The sequence below is a fragment of the Lissotriton helveticus genome, chromosome 1_1 (genome assembly GCF_964261635.1).
Source record: "Lissotriton helveticus chromosome 1_1, aLisHel1.1, whole genome shotgun sequence".
NCBI lineage: Eukaryota > Metazoa > Chordata > Amphibia > Caudata > Salamandridae > Lissotriton > Lissotriton helveticus.
The window spans coordinates 348,802,349-348,819,373 of record NC_136057.1 but is presented as its reverse complement, the minus strand read 5'-3'; the positions used below and the strand labels follow the sequence as shown (position 1 = coordinate 348,819,373).

General features: G+C 49.7%; 1 protein-coding gene across 1 annotated transcript in view; it reads left to right on the top strand.

Annotated features, from left to right (window-relative positions):
* The window catches only part of LRP6 (LDL receptor related protein 6), a 1,212,873-nt gene that overhangs the window by 470,397 nt on the left and 725,451 nt on the right, over window positions 1–17,025 (top strand). The window contains exon 8 of the mRNA XM_078673499.1: window positions 6,971–7,187. Within this exon, the coding sequence (XP_078529625.1) occupies window positions 6,971–7,187 (217 nt within the window). The remainder of the gene's footprint in view (window positions 1–6,970; window positions 7,188–17,025) is intronic.

Sequence of the window (17,025 nt, the reverse complement as noted above, 5' to 3'; positions counted from 1 at the left end):
TTTGTGGCATGGTGCACAGCAAAGGCTGTGGATCCCCTCTCTGCCCCTCTTTCTGAGGCTCTCTTGTTACTCCTTTTTTTGGCCCAGCAGGGCTCTGCTCTGGGCAATATCAAGGGCTATCTCTCAGCCATCTCTGCCTTTCTTCGGCTTTCAAATCAGCCTTCTCTCTTCAAGTCCCCGGTTGTTAATTGGTTTATGAAAGACATAACTCACCTGTTTCCTCCTATTTCTTTCGTTATGCCTCAGTGGGACTTGAATCTAGTTTTAACCTATTTAATATGCACTCCCTTTGAGCTGCTTTGCAACTGTCCTTTAGGGCTTCTCACATTTAGGACTGCTTTCCTGGTTGCCATCACCTCGACCAGGAGGGTGAGTGACCTCCAGGCTCTTTCATCTAAACCTCTTTTCTTGTCCCTCCGTCCGGAGAAAGTGGTCCTCAGGAGTCGTCCATCCTTATTGCCCAAGGTTGTCACTGCTTTTCTCATCCGCCAGACCATCACTTTGCCCACCTTCTTTCCGCATCCTTCAAAGAAGAGAGGCCCCACCGTCTGGACCCAAAATGGGCGCTTTCCTTTTATCTGGATCGCACCAAACAGTTCCGGGTGGATGTCCAGCTCTTTGTTGGGTACCTGGGTGCAAAGAAAGGTCGGGCCGTACACAAACTAACTCCCGATGGGTTGCTTTGTCTATCAAGGCCTGCTGTTCTCTGGCAAAGAAGGAGCCTCCAGTGGGGCTGCACGCCCATTCTACCAGGGCTACTGCAGCGACTACTGCTCTGGGACGGGGCGTTCCTCTCAATGACATCTGTCAAGCAGCTACGTGGGCCTAGCTGCACATGTTTACAAAATACTACTGTCTTGACACTCCGGTCCGGAGAGACAGCTTCTTTGGCCGTTCTGTTCTCCAGGACTTTCTGGTGTGATATAGGTTCACAGACCCACCACCGGGGTTGGTAATGCTGGGGTATCTATTCTAAGGTAAGGAATCTATAACTAACATGTTTCTTTCAGATGAACATGTTAGTTACACTCGGTAACTATCTGTAAGAAACATTAGTTAGTTTTAGATTCCTTACCGCCCCACCCATCCTCCCCGTTCGGTGAACTGATTTCTAGGGTTAAGGGTATCCTTTCAGGGCCCTAGTTTTGTTCACCAGTGGTCAGTGTCTTGCATGGCTCTGTATTTCTGGTGCGGAAAGTCTTATATAGAACTGACAGCGTGCGAGGGCGACGTCTAAGTAGCAGCCGTTACGTCATCCCGGCAACACGACGCCATTGACTAACACGGAGCCGACCGATGCCACCTTCAGACGCGCAGAGGTATTGCTGACGAAAAACTTTCCTAATCCAGTCTGATGCCTAGGATTAATTCTAAGGTAAGGCATCTATAACTAACTGATGTTTATTACAGATATATCGTTACCAAAGGTAAGTAACTGGTTTGTCTGCTTCAGCAACCAGGTTGCTGGGATTAGTCCGAAGATATTACATGCTTCCCTTTCACAGCTAAATTTCAAAGATTGGTTTGTGCACAACTGGCTTTTGTGCACATGATTCTCTTAAACCATTTTAAATATTGTACTGCTGTAAACAATTTGTTCGTAACTCTAATAGTTCAACGGCCACCTGCACTCAATTTGCTACTGTATTCTTTTCCCTGGTGCACGACTTTAGCTCTAGAGAATTGTGAGAAGTTGGCCTGATGTGCAGTGTTCACTATTCTAGTGATCACTATATATCAGTCCAAACAACCCTTATTGATGATTGGTTGTAAGTCAACCTTATAGACCAGCTATCCTAGTAGCATGGATACGAGCAGTCTAAGGCTAAGACTCTAGAGGGCGTGTTAAGCCAGCTGTTTTACCATCACATTACCCCTTGAACCCAAAGTGAAAGGACACCACACAAGTTGTTATGAAAATAAACAGTATATTTATTTATAACAAGACTACCCTGGCTCTTTATGAGACAGGGAGCTAAGCACACAACAAAACTCTTATAAAAATACTTAAGTTAGCACAGTATACACAAATGCCCGAGGGGCACGGAAAACCATATACTCTGAAAGTGGAATGCGAAATTACTAGCAGATAAGTACAATACTAATAGGCTTTGGAATCGCTAGGACTTGACTAGGGAATCGTTAGATTACTTCTAGGAGGCCCAGGGGACTCGGGTGCAGAGTGTGCACTCTCACGCGGGATGCGGGACAAAGACTATGATAGCTAGTAAAGTTAAAGTTAGTGTTCACGGGCGAACCCGACCTGGTAGGGAGAAAACGAAAGTGGATCCTGACCCTTGGATAGTGAGGCTATGCTGGGGCACCGAAATGCCGAAGTTACCTAGCCCAGGGGCTGCAGCTGCATATGTCTCAAAAGACGTCGGGAATCCTCGTAGACGAACCAGGAGCCTGGAAGAAAGATGCTGGCAGGCGACCAGTGAAGAGAGTTCGAGGGGATCCAAGCCTGGATCTCGAAGATGGATGATACCTGAAAGCAGAGGGGACCAAGTTCGTGACTACTAGCCAGTAGTCAGGGGGCACCAGGAGGGCACCGGATGGTAGTCACCTCGGCTAGGTGAGTGGGCGACGCTGGGCTCTGCAGATCTCACGGACCAGGAGGCGTTGTCGGCGACCAGGATGGAGGGGCGAGCTGTCCCACGATGGATGAAGCTGTCGGCGTCGAAGAACCCAGGATTGGGCAACAAAGCCTTGGCTAATTCGAGCCCACGCGGTGGACTCAATATGGCGTCTTGAGTGGACCAGGAGGGTCCGGGGTGCTCCTCTTCTGGAAGGGAGCAAGAGCCAGTCTGGAGCAACCAGACCAGCAGCAGTGATGTCGTCGGGCGTCGTTCAGAAGGCCACAAGCCAGCGGGCTAGTAGCCAAACAACGCGGTGAGCAGCAAAAAGCAGAAGGGCCCCACGCCGATCGTGGAGATGCTGGGGGGCTGCTCTTCGGTGCTGGAGCTGCTCAGGGTTGGGGCTTCTCAGACCCCAAAGCACTCGCCAGGAGATTACTCGGCGGGCTTGCTGTGCAGAAGTCGTGCAGTCTTGGCAATAGTCGGTCCCTTGAGGTCTCGTCGCACTCACGGTTCTCAGCTTGGCTGTAGAGGTGAGTAGAGGTCGGAGGTGCCAGGGAAGCCGGGTCTTGTCGAGCTGGGCAGTCGGATTCCGGAGGAAGGACTTACAGCAGACCGCAGTGTTCTTCGGATGGTGCCTGCGGATGCAGGGTGACTACTCCTTAGCCACAAGGGAGAATCTTGAAGAAGAAATCTTGAAGTCCTTTCGTAGAAAGTCGTGTCTTGATTCCAAAGATGATCTAATTTGGAAGGGGGCCTGCTCCTACCTTTATCTGGGAAAAGGGGGCTGGCACGCGACTAAGTCCTGCCCTATGGGTGGGACCAGGAGGGGGGTGGTTACACCCCTCTCCTTTGGCGGGCTTTCCCCAGGCCAGGGGCTGGAGTGCCCCTGGAACTGGTTTCAGCCGGCCTATGCACAGTGAGCACCGGGGTGCCACTTGCAGTCACCTTCCTCTGTAGCCCTGCCTACCTGGAATACACAAAACCCTGTCTGGGACGGTGCTGGCACCGCCCCTGGCAGGAAACCCTTTGTCCTTGCCTCCTGCTCTGGGAGGACTCCCAGCAGCAGGGGGGCAGACTTGTGTCTCGGTGGCAGCATCCATTTTGTGGATGCTAAGGCTCTGTCTGACTTTTAACCGGGTTATAGGTTACATACATGTCGTGCCCCTCTAGAAGGGTGGAATGCTAACCCCGTCGCCAGAATTGGCGAGGGGTTAGTATTCCAATTCGTATGACACCTTACTCGACATGTTTTGATAAAGCGATACCAGAGTTGGCATATAACCGCGAGGATTATAATGCACTTAAGAGTATATGGTATGCGATATCATGGAAACGGCTAAGGGATAGGTCCCGAAAGCCGCAGACAGGCTCAGCTCATGCCAGAGCACTATCTCACACGATTCCAAGCACTCTGCCTTCAGGATTGTTAAGGCCTGCCATAGGAGTGACTGATAGGAGATCTGTGTGTCCATTTTAGGGTTAGATATAGGTATACTATATCTAAAGCAAGGGGTGATTACACCACCTTGCCCCAGCTGTCAAGCAGCCAGTTGTGTCAGATTTGGATGGCCAGCCAGGGGTGGCATAATACATGCTGCAGCCCCTGGTAGGCCCTGGGTACACCTATGCCCTGGGTACCTAAGGTACACTGTACAGGGACTGATAAGGTGACTCAGTATCCAATTGGATATGTACCTAGGGTACATGGAATCCATTTTACAGAGAGAGCAGTAGGCCTGGGGTCCTGAATAGCAGGGCCCCAGGTCAACTAAGTCAGAAAACCAGCAAAACACCAGGCAAAAAATTGGGGGCAACCATAGTCGGGGATCTATCTACCTTCCTACAAGAATGCTCAATGGAAAGTTAACTTATGTTTTGTACTAATATCAGTAGAACACCATATCTTAGGCTGGCCCCTACGAGTCCCTGAGTCTGGGCCATGTACCTCCGATATTCCAGAGCAGACCCAAACTATCTGCTTTCAAAGTATTTAAAAAAATTGACCCATAAAAGCTAGCTTTGCATCTTGGGTCGTGGTGGCCATGTAATGCTGTCTGTGTCCACACCACTTCTAGCTTACATGTAGGACCATAGGATGCTCCTTCTCCAGTTAGTTAGTCAATTCCACATTCTTAATGTCGGCAGGTAGCTCTAAAGTGAACCAAAGGTAGCATGTAGAACATTCTAGTAATACATTAAATAAAGAAGAATTCGACATCTGAAGAGGGTTAAACAGCCCAAACACAAAACCTTCCCACATCTATCAGCTCTGCATTGGACAGACATTATAAATATAGTTGTTAATTGGACTCATGCCATCTGCCACCTTCAATGAGTCCTGTCTTTTGTTCCGTCTGCACATTTCTTTCCAGGATTTATAGTTTTGCTTTCAATAGTACAATTGACTTAAACGTTTCTGCATGCGTTTGACCAAAAACCCCATGACTCACCGAGTTTTATGCATGACAGCATCCTAGTACATGAAAATCATCCTACCTCAGTGATTGCTGCCATGTGGCGGAGATCATTGAGCTTGTATATTTTCTTACTCCCATAGGTTAGTAGTTACGACATGCATCCTTCATCACATTGAGCCTGAATGCTCATTAACAGATGTCATGGTTTGTCTGATAATCATGTTTTAATGGACACCACTTGTGAAGTGTGTGCTTTTTCTTCTTGTTGGGAATAGCTGTACCCAAAACAGGCTTTCTTTTGGCATGATCCTGGGGTGGAATCGCTAAGCTGTCTACAAGAAAGCGATAGAGGCATTTTTATGTATAATGAATGATTGATAGAACCTTTATTTTGCGATTGTGGCCTTAATGTTTTTGTATGTCAGTGCAGGTGCACTTTTTCTACTGGTCTGCAACGTTTTTTTAATGCTTTCATCGAGCTTCTGCTCCGCTATCAGTTCCAGAAGATATACCATTCAGTTGAAAAGCTGCAAACTAAATATCTATGTGAAAACAGAAGCCAATATAAGAAAAGAAATCTTAGTTGCCCGCTTTAGACCTTCTTTACTTTTGGGCCTCATGTGATCATGTTCCCTTGAACTGAATGCAGCGTGTGTGAGAGATACTGCTGTTTCTATTTCTGTACACAATCATCAACCTTGTAAGTGGTACAGCATTTCAGGATGTTACGCATCTAGGGTTCTTTCAGTGGAAGGAGTGATTTGTGTAAGAAATGAAATCCCCCAAAACCTCTTGTTGCAGGTCGGTAACTTTCTCTTTTGCTAAAGGATGGCACAGTCAAAAATTGGCAACTACCAAGCTGTTTGAAATTTCACATTTCTGAAAATACATATTGTAGTCCATGTGGTAGTTTAGGAGGGTAATTTCCTTCTATAGGTACAAGGCTTGAATTCCAACAAAGCCAACCACCTGGCATCCATCTATATTTGATAAAATACGCTTATTTATGGTTTAATGTAGCCAAGGCGAAGCAGGGTGCTTCAGATTATGAAGTTTATTGAATACAAATTGATAAATGTGTACAGTAAAAGAAACTCAAGTGTAGCAGAAGTGGGACTAGTTGAGCATTCCTTTGTACAAATCAGTGGAATAGGAAACATTCATAGTTCAAATAATGTCAAGTACATTAGCCAGGTCAGAGAATTTGTTGAAGGCTCTATAGAGAAAATCAGACTATAGAGCGGAGGATATCAAGAGAGGGATGATATGGTCATATTTCCTCCTTCCTTTTGACAAGTCTTGCAGCCGAATTTAAGACTTTCTGCTGTGCCAGGTGGAATTTAGTGATGTCAGTTAGCAAGGAGTTGCCATAATCTAATCTACATTAGATGAAATCTTCGGCTGGAGCAAAAGTTTAGTTCCTGAAGGTTTGTTTCAGAATGGGTCTTTAGTTGGCAGATAATGCTTGGATTAAGGGATAGTGAGACCATTTTTGGTGCATGCTGTGAGAGTGTTCAATATTCATTTGATTTTTACTGAGATAATTTTGAATAAACTGCAGTTTTTGGTTTGGATTTAAAATAACCTTATATGCTAGTCGCAGGTCAAATTTTCTGAAGTTCCCTTTCCATAACATGAACTTTCTTACTAGTCGATTAAGGAAAATAAATCACTTTGGGCCTCCGCAAAATCTATAGTTACTGAGGAGCAAAGCTGAAGGCATACATGACATTGACACTCCTGTTCTTCTGTATTATAATGGTCTTCTTAAAACATTTGTGTTTCCATACACTGGTAATGTTTGAAACCAGACCATTTGATCCTCTTGTTTTCTACCGATTTTACGTAAATGTTTCAACTCTTTCTTGTAGTACAGCAATTTATGCTACTACTTAGTAAGCTCAGTGAGGTACTACAGGACTTTTTTTGTTTCAATAAGATAGCCTGTTTCTCTTTTTGTGTCTCCCTCTAAAGGTTATGACTACTGAGGGCACAGGACGAAGGGTTTTGGTGGAAGATAAGTTGCCCCATATCTTTGGTTTCACTCTGCTAGGAGATTACATCTATTGGACAGACTGGCAGAGAAGGAGCATCGAAAGAGTGCACAAGCGCACTGCGGAGCGAGAGGTCATTATAGACCAGCTGCCAGACCTCATGGGGCTGAAGGCAACCAACGTACACCAGATCATGGGTAAGAAAATAAGATATATCAATTCCAGCTCTCTTAGTTCTTAGTCCTGCCAGCATATTGAATGTTACATTTTACCTCCTTGTTGTATACAAGACGACACGTGGTATGTCAACCTATAGGTCTCCCCTGGGCAAGAGCTAAAGGATTTACCAATGTTTTTTAGCCATGTTGTACACCAGCATGGCTGCCATCTAGCATGGCTAAAACCTGGTGGCATGGAATGTCCAAATGTGCTTTATGTATGCTATACTAATTCTGATATATTCTGAATCACCTGCAGTTAATTTACTGACATTTAAGTTTTGTGTGCTAGAAAATAATCTTTTCTTTAACACCCCAGATTGTTTGATAAATCGTCTCACTTTGAAGCCAGAGAAAGAAACGTAAACACCAATCTCCCTCGGAAGACAGAGCCTGACATTTGAGTTCGTTCTTTGAATGCACAGCAAATGTGAAAAGAACAAAATTTGAAGGTCTGCTTACAGAAAGCGAACACTTGTGGAACAATAGAGTAAATAGGTGGTGAGCCCCGGGAGAGACAAAGAAATGCTAGACAGCCTAAAACAAACAAAGCCGGCAAATAGAAAGCAAGTAAATGTGTTACAACCACAAAGCCAATGGAAAGCAATGAATGGAATGCATTCCGAGGGAAGCTTTCAGAATGTCCTCGAAGTCTGTGCAAACCAGAGAGCTGCGCTGTCTGGTAGGCTTCGACCCCCCAAAAAGGGGGGGGGGGGGAGTCGGGACGGTAAAGGCGGGTTGCCCCCAAAACAAGATAGAAAATATATTTTTTTTTAAATAGTGGTCAGTTCATTGTTTTGATTTACCTCATTAAAACACTTGTATTTCTAAATATGTATATATATTTATATAGATGTATGTAAATATAGATATTAAACCTAGTTCAAAATTTAAATAAACATTTTTAAATTATTGAATATAATAGAAATTATAGTAATAGCAAATTAATAAAGCCTTAAATGTAAAAAAAATTATACATTTTAAATTGATGACTTTACAAAATATACATTAGCTTACCCTAAATGCGTGTATGTGTATATGTATGTATATGTATATGTATGTGTATATATATGTATATATGTGTGTGTGTGTGTGTGTGTGTATGTATATGTATATATATGTATATATATGTGTGTGTGTGTATATATATATATATATGTGTGTGTGTGTGTGTGTATATATATATATATATATATATATATATATGCAGAATAGGAAGCAGAGAACTCTGGGTAGTTCCTAAATTTAGGTGGAGAGCAGCTCCTATATAGAGCACCCTGCAACACCTCAAATGTCTGTTTTTCTAGCACAGTTTTAAGCATAGGACTAGCACAGTGCCATCAACGCAAAGCTAGAAAGGGACAAAGTAGTTTGCCATTTATGCAGCAATGTCTTTAAGCATAGGATTAGCACAGTACCAACCATTGTGCGCTGTAAAATAAGAAACACCTTTTACCACTCCAGGCACAGTATTACAGCTTTGGATTGCCAAATACCATTCAAGCCAACCTGGAATGCATAAAAGCAACCCCAAACATGTGTTTACCTCTCATTACAGCTCTTCAGAGAGGTATATCTTGGCCCAGACACCACAGAGTACCCAGTATAAGTAAAAACAATACCCTTTCAAGCCTAGCGTGCCGAACAAATTAAAAACTTTGCTAGAGTGTCACTGGCTTACCCACCCACAGACCCCAACAGGCTCTCATACACCCACTCACAAACCTACATAGTCACTCCTACACCCACTCACAGACCCACACAGCCTCTCGCACCCACTCACAGACCCACACAGCCACTCACACCGACTCACAGACCCACATAGCCACTCACACCCACTCACAGACCCACATAGCCACTCACACCCACTCACAGCCCCACACAGCCACTCACAGACCCACACAACCACTCACAGACTCGCACCCACTCACAGACCCACACAGGACACTCACACCCACTCACAGACCCACAAAGGCACTCACATACTCATGCAGGCACTGACAGACTCCCTCCCAGACCTACATAGGCAATCACAGATCCATGCAGGTACTCACTCACTCACCCACCCACCCACTGACCTACGCAGGCATTCACATGCCCACTTTGAGAGCTGTGCAGGCACGCACACCCACTCGCAGAGCTGTGCAGGCACGCACACCACCTCGCAGAGCTGTGCAGGCGCGCACACCCACTCTGCTGTGCCGGCGCGCACACCCATGCACAGAGCCGCCGTGGAGGTGCGCACGCCCACTCGGAGAGCCGCGCAGGGGCGCACGCCCACTCGGAGAGCCGCGCAGGGGCGCACGCCCACTCGGAGAGCCGCGCAGGGGCGCACGCCCACTCGGAGAGCCGCGCAGGGGCGCACGCCCACTCGGAGAGCCGCGCAGGGGCGCACGCCCACTCGGAGAGCCGCGCAGGGGCGCACGCCCACTCGGAGAGCCGCGCAGGGGCGCACGCCCACTCGGAGAGCCGCAGGGGCGCACGCCCACTCGGAGAGCCGCGCAGGGGCGCACGCCCACTCGGAGAGCCGCGCAGGGGCGCACGCCCACTCGGAGAGCCGCGCAGGGGCGCACGCCCACTCGGAGAGCCCGCCGGCGCGCACGCCCACTCGGAGAGCCGCGCCGTCACGCACGCCCACAGTTACTCACACCCCCCACAGTTACTCACACCCCCCACAGTTACTCACACCCCCCACAGTTACTCACACCCCCCACAGTTACTCACACCCCCCACAGTTACTCACACCCCCCACAGTTACTCACACCCCCCACAGTCACTCACACCCCCCACAGTCACTCACACCCCCCACAGTCACTCACACCCCCCACAGTTACTCACACCCCCCACAGTTACTCACACCCCCCACAGTTACTCACACCCCCCACAGTTACTCACCACCCCCCACAGTTACTCACCCCCCCCACAGTTACTCACACCCTCCAGTTACTCACACCCCCCACAGTTACTCACACCCCCCAGTTACTCACCCCCCCACAGTTACTCACCCCCCCACAGTTACTCACCCCCCCACAGTTACTCACCCCCCCACAGCTACTCACCCCCCCACAGTTACTCACCCCCCCACAGTTACTCACCCCCCCACAGTTACTCACCCCCCACAGTTACTCACCCCCCACAGTTACTCACCCTCCCCACAGTTACTCACCCTCCCCACAGTTACTCACCCCCCCACAGTTACTCACCCCCCCACAGTTACTCACCCCCCCACAGTTACTCACCCCCCCACAGTTACTCACCCCCCCACAGTTACTCACCCCCCCACAGTTACTCACCCCCCCACAGTTACTCACCCCCCCACAGTTACTCACCCCCCCACAGTTACTCACCCCCCACAGTTACTCACCCCCCCACAGTTACTCACCCCCCCACAGTTACTCACCCCCCCACAGTTACTCACCCCCCCCACAGTTACTCACCCCCCCACAGTTACTCACCCCCCACAGTTACTCACCCCCCACAGTTACTCACCCCCCCCACAGTTACTCACCCCCCCCACAGTTACTCACACCCCCCACAGTTACTCACACCCCCCAGTTACTCACACCCCCCCACAGTTACTCACACCCCCCCACAGTTACTCACACCCCCCACACACCCCCCACACCCCCCCCACAGTTACTCACACCCCCCACAGTTACTCACACCCCCACAGTTACTCACACCCCCACAGTTACTCACACCCCCACAGTTACTCACACCCCCACAGTTACTCACCCCCCCACAGTTACTCACCCCCCCACAGTTACTCACCCCCCCACAGTTACTCACCCCCCCACAGTTACTCACCCCCCCACAGTTACTCACCCCCCCACAGTTACTCACCCCCCCACAGTTACTCACACCCCCCACAGTTACTCACACCCCCCACAGTTACTCACACCCCCCAGTTACTCAACCCCCCAGTTACTCACACCCCCCAGTTACTCACCCCCCCCACAGTTACTCGCCCCCCCCCACAGTTACTCGCCCCCCCCACAGTTACTCGCACCCCCCACAGTTACTCGCACCCCCCCCACAGTTACTCGCACCCCCCCCACAGTTACTCGCACCCCCCCCACAGTTACTCGCACCCCCCACAGTTACTCGCCCCCCCACAGTTACTCGCCCCCCCACAGTTACTCACCCCCCCACAGTTACTCGCACCCCCCCCACAGTTACTCGCACCCCCCCCACAGTTACTCGCACCCCCCCCACAGTTACTCGCACCCCCCCCACAGTTACTCGCACCCCCCCCACAGTTACTCGCACCCCCCCCCACAGTTACTCGCACCCCCCCCCACAGTTACTCGCACCCCCCCCACAGTTACTCGCACCCCCCCCACAGTTACTCGCACCCCCCCCACAGTTACTCGCACCCCCCCCCACAGTTACTCGCACCCCCCCACAGTTACTTGCACCCCCCCCCCGTTACTCGCACCCCCCCCAGTTACTCGCACCCCCCCCAGTTACTCGCACCACCCCCACAGTTACTCACACCCCCCCCCACAGTTACTCACACGTAGGTAGTTATAGTTAGGACCTAGTTACCATAGGAAAATGGCAGCATTCTATTCCCAATAACTTTGGTGCCGATTGACGAATCTTCGCGACATTTTCAAAACGAATTCTTTGTTGATATCAGCTCCTATGTTGAAAGTTTGGGGATGATTCGTCAAGTGGGGGCCGAGAAAAAAGGGGGGTCCCAAAACGTGTTTTCTTCATGTTAATTTCCATAGGAAATTTTAAACAAGGCTACAGGTCGAACGGGTGAACAGAATTACCCCAAATTTGGCTGGGAGAATGGTCTTGGTCTAGAAAGCACACTTTTGTTTATTTGGTGTAAATCCGTTCAGTAGTTTTTAAGAAATATCGAAATTTATAGATATCGATATTTAGGAATTCTGCCATCTGATTGGCTGAGGCGTTATGAGTACGAGCTTGCTGCTGATTGGCTGCATGCGGTTGCAACTAGAAAGTGTTGGCCGCTATTTTGTGATTCCGTTGAAGCGAGTAAGGGGGGAAAAAAGGGCAAAAAAAAGCGGGAGTGGTCATGACGGGCTTGAAGCATCGCAGTTTCTGCAGGGTGAGAGTGGACAGATCTTGGTATAAAACAGGGGACTCTGGACCAAAATTATTAACAGTTCACTTCAACAAGGACGCATCCCCGACTCCCTCAAAGTTGGACAAGTCACACCTATACTCAAGAAACCAACAGCTGACCCTACTGACCTAAACAATTACCGTCCTATTACCAACATTCCCACCCATGCCAAACTGTTGGAAAAATGCGTCCAACTCCAATTAACGAAACACATTGATCAGTTTGACCTCCTCAACCCTCATCAATCATGCTTCCGGGCAGGGCACAGTACTGAAACTGCTATGACACACATAATTGATGACGCCCTCCATATCCTAGATCAAAACGATTCCTGCCTCCTCATCCTTCTTGATCTCTCCTCAGCATTTGACACAGTCAAACACGAGAACTTACTCGAGTTGTTAAACACCAGAATGGGTCTATCTGGGACTGTTCTCAAGTGGTTCACTTCCTTTCTACATAACCGGTCTCAGAAATTCAAGAGCAACAACTTGATGTCCCCTCCAGTCCCACAAGGATCTTCCCTATCTCCAACATTGTTCAACCTGGTCATGGAACCTCTCACCACCTTGTTACAAGCATCTAATGTACACTTTCACATGTACGCCGACGACACCCAACTATATCTGAAATTACAATCCCCAAAGACATCAAACTGCTGAACTCAACGCTCAAACACCCAATCATGGCTTGCCGATAATCACCTCAAACTCAATGCTCTGAAAACTGAGTTCCTTCTGATCTCACCTCCCTCGAATAGCTCCACCACTCAAACCTGTCTTAAGCACCTAACTGCACTCAATGTCCAACCTACCATCGTGGACTCAGCGAAATCTTTAGGCATAACACTTGACGCCAATCTCAACATGCAACAGCATATCAGCAAGGCAACTAAGGGAGCTAATTTCCAAATCAATACCTGGAGGAAACTTAAACCCTTCCTCCCAGCCAAGGACTTCCAAACTGCAGTACAAGCCCTAGTCATGCCGCGCTTAGACTACGGTAGCGTCGCCCTCTGCGGACTCCCCCTATCTACAACTGCACCCCTGAGAGCCTCTTTGAACGCTGCAGCGAGACTTATCACTGGATCAAAAAAACACTCGCATATTTCCCCTGACCTAAAATCCTTAAACTGGCTGCCTTTTGAGGCCAGAATACATCTGAAAATTGCGTGCATGACTCAAAGGGCTATACACCACAGCTCACCCTGCTACCTCACTCAGAAGCTGACAATTTCTGGTGGCTCAAGAACCACAAGAAGTACAAAGAATCTTCTTCTGAAACCTCGTAGATTCCGGAAGGAAAAAACATATAAGCAGGAATGGCACCCAGGATCTGGAATTCACTCCCTCCAGAAACCAGACTTATCACCTCCACTACATTTTTTAAGAAAGAAGTGAAAGCTATCCTCATGGCTAAATTCACCTGAACTTGTACTTCACTTTGGAACTATTTGAGACTCCTCACCTTTTTGTAATATTCGTTTATCTGACTGTCTATTTGTATTATTGGTTTAGCTGATTGACTATGCTCCTTCATGTATCTACCCTATTTTGCTACTCATCTATTACCTATAACTATTCTTTGCTCAAAAGCTTGTTAATCGCTCTCTTGTTTTTCCTACCCCCTGTTTTTGTTTTTTGTAAAGCGCTCTGATATCTGCAAAGATCTTGTTCGCGCTATATAAAACTTTCAAAATAAATAAAATAAAATAAAAAATAAAATGAATCCGGACTATCTCCTGACGTAGCGCCTCCATCTCCGTGTCCTGGGAATCGCTCTTGGTCTCCAGGTCAGCCACTCGCTCCCCTATGCCATCTATGTCCCTGCAGACATCTTTGATCTCCTCCGCGAACACCTTCTGTAGGGCGTGAATGTCTTCCCACAGAGAAGTAAAAAGCGACTCAATGAACGCTTTAGTGATCGGGTCTGTGCCCTCCACCCGTTCTGCCGCTGTTGGAGACGAGGTTGTCGCCATTCCCTTGGCCTGTTGGGTCGATTGAGCCTTAGCAAAAAGGTCCTTGACCCTCTTTTCTTTCTTCAACCTCGTGGTGGACATTTCTGGACTCCGAAGGAACCGTGCCCGAGGATGGGCTCTCCCACCGCTCAGGCCCACTAGCTCCGACAGTCCACCTTCTCCGCCTCGTCAGTTAGTCTTGCCAAGAAGCCACTCGCTACCAATCGCCAAGTGGGTACCTACTGTGTGCCAGCAAGCTCAGATGGGAACAGTCCCGCAGATAGGTCGCTCCTCTACAACAATATAGTGCCCAGTCCCAGGATCTCGCTGCACACCGCTCAGTCCGCCATGTGTGACAAGCTCCGCTCTGTTCCCCTGCCGATCCTCTGGGCTCCCTCTCTCACCCACTCCAGCTCAAAGCGCCCGCGCCCCCAAACTCCTTCGCCCCGGTCGACCGATGCTCTCCTCAGCCACCACTATCTCCAGGCAGCCCAAGTACCTCGTGTGTAGGCCTCGCCGTCTGCGCTGTCGTCCACGCCTCGAGGGGGCCCGCCCCCGCTCACCTCACTCTCGCCGGGACTCCTGTGTCAGCCGCATTGTGTGGACTCTCTGGGGGGCCGCCGCCCAGGGCCCCTGGCTCGGGGGTCGCCGTGCTGCGAAAGGATCCCTTTGCCGGACGTCGGGACTCCTACTGCCCTCGATGCCTGCCAGTCGAGCACACCTGCCGGAGAGCCACAAGGATTGGCAGTCTGGGCCCCTCCGATGTCCTCACCAGTCCTCCCGATGCGGAAATCCGCTGCACTCGGCGGCTGTCGCTGCCTCACAGGCCCAAACCCAAAATGGCAGCCCACCTCGGAACCTTCACCGACTGGCCTGGGACTAAGTTGTAATTCGTCCGTCCCTCAAGGCAGCTACCATCACTGGCCGCCGAACTCGCAGCCTCCTACTGTGCGGTGCCTCCGCAGCTGCTCCGGTGAGTTCCCGAAGGCTGTATGCCCCTCGCCCCTCCTGCCGCATGCCCCTCGCCCCTCCTGCTGCAGCCGCCTACACACACAAGATGGCCGGCGGCCGGGGAGCCGACTCTTTCTCAGCGGTCGGGCGGGATGCCACTTGCCGGTCCTCTGTCCGCCTTAGAGCTGGTCGCCGCTTCCGCTGTCTCCGTGAACCGTCTCGCGGTCAGGCACCAGAGTGTTTGCTCCTCCCTGCGCGCTGTCTGCCGTGCTCACCGCTGGTGTCAGCCTCCGCTCCGGGTCGGCCGCCCGTCCGAGGCACCGACACGGGTTCAGTTCCCGCTCCGCCCTTCTCGAGGCAATCAATGGAATGTCTGAAAAGGGAAAAATTATTTAATGGTGGAAACGTCTGGAGGTTAAAGAAGGTTTATTTCAAGCTTGATAGAAAATAGGAGTTGAGTGCATCATTCGTTTTTGAAGTACGATCTACCAACTGTTAGTGGTAATCGTGGTTCAAAGAGATGGCGTGCTCGAGAATTCACAAGGTTAAATAATTATACGTTATACAAATGTTTATATAGAAAGGAACAGAGCGCATGCCAGAAGCATTATGTGCTTGTGTAGTGCAGTGACGGATGCCTGTGTGCATGTACACTTAGTAACAAGCTCACTACAGTGTCCTAAAAGCCAACGCCACGTGTCTATAGGGCAGCGCTGCCCGCTGGCTCAGGCCTACAGTACGGTCCAGCAGGTCCTTAAAATGAGACAGATGTGACTTAATGAGGTCAGCGATCACATCATTACGCATGGCAACATTGCTTTTTCGCACGTGCGCACTCAGGGTGATGCACCCCACCCCTCTCGCAGCATTGCGCTCAACAGGTGTCTGTAGGGCAGCGCTGCCCGTAGTCTCAGGCCTACAGTATGGTCCAGCAGGTCTTTAAAGTGAGACAGAGATGACACTGAATGAGGTCAGAGATCACATCATTACGCACAGCAACATAATTTGTTCGCACCTGCGCAGCCAGGGTGATGAACCCCACCCATCCCGTCCCGCCGCACCGCGCTCAATTGGAGGCCCTGTGCACCCAGGCGGCTCTGCTTACCTGCTGTCATTGTTGTGTGAGCAAACACTACGGGCAGCAGTGCTCCCAATTCAGATGGAGTGTTGATTGCAGGATAGTGTACACCTCATGGATCCCTTTTGTAGATGACGGGCAGTAGGCTCACACTTTAGAGCACTTGTTAATTGCCAGGATGGTGTACACCTCATGGATCCATTTTTTAGGTCGAGCTATTAAATCCCGCAGGGATTAATTTGCTCGACCCTATAGCAGGGGAACAAACTCTCCTGACCAAGCGGATTTCTCCACGGATTTCTCACAATGCATGTTAACTCTTGAAGCGTGACTCTTCTCCAGCGCGCGCTTGGCCTCGCACACCACATCAAAGGCTTCTGCTCCCCCTCACTCACACCCCATCCCACTCCCCTTCTCCCCCGCCCCCCACCAGACTTGTTTTCTTTGTAAACTTTCACATGCACGGGCGCCACGCTACATGTTTTAGTGCGGTGCCCTCTTTTGTGCTTATTTTAGTCTTTTACATTTTCCACAGCCTGCTGTTGTTCTCCACCTGCAGCCGCCAGAGGGAGCCTGGCATGCAGCAGTACTGTGTCGAGTTCCCCCAGTGACCGGGACTAATACGGATCCAGACGCTTTTGCTTAATACCTTCCAAACACCGACCACTGGCCTACTTCTACATAGACTGCGGGTCCCCAGCGCTTTGCCGGCACCTCTACACAGCCTCCT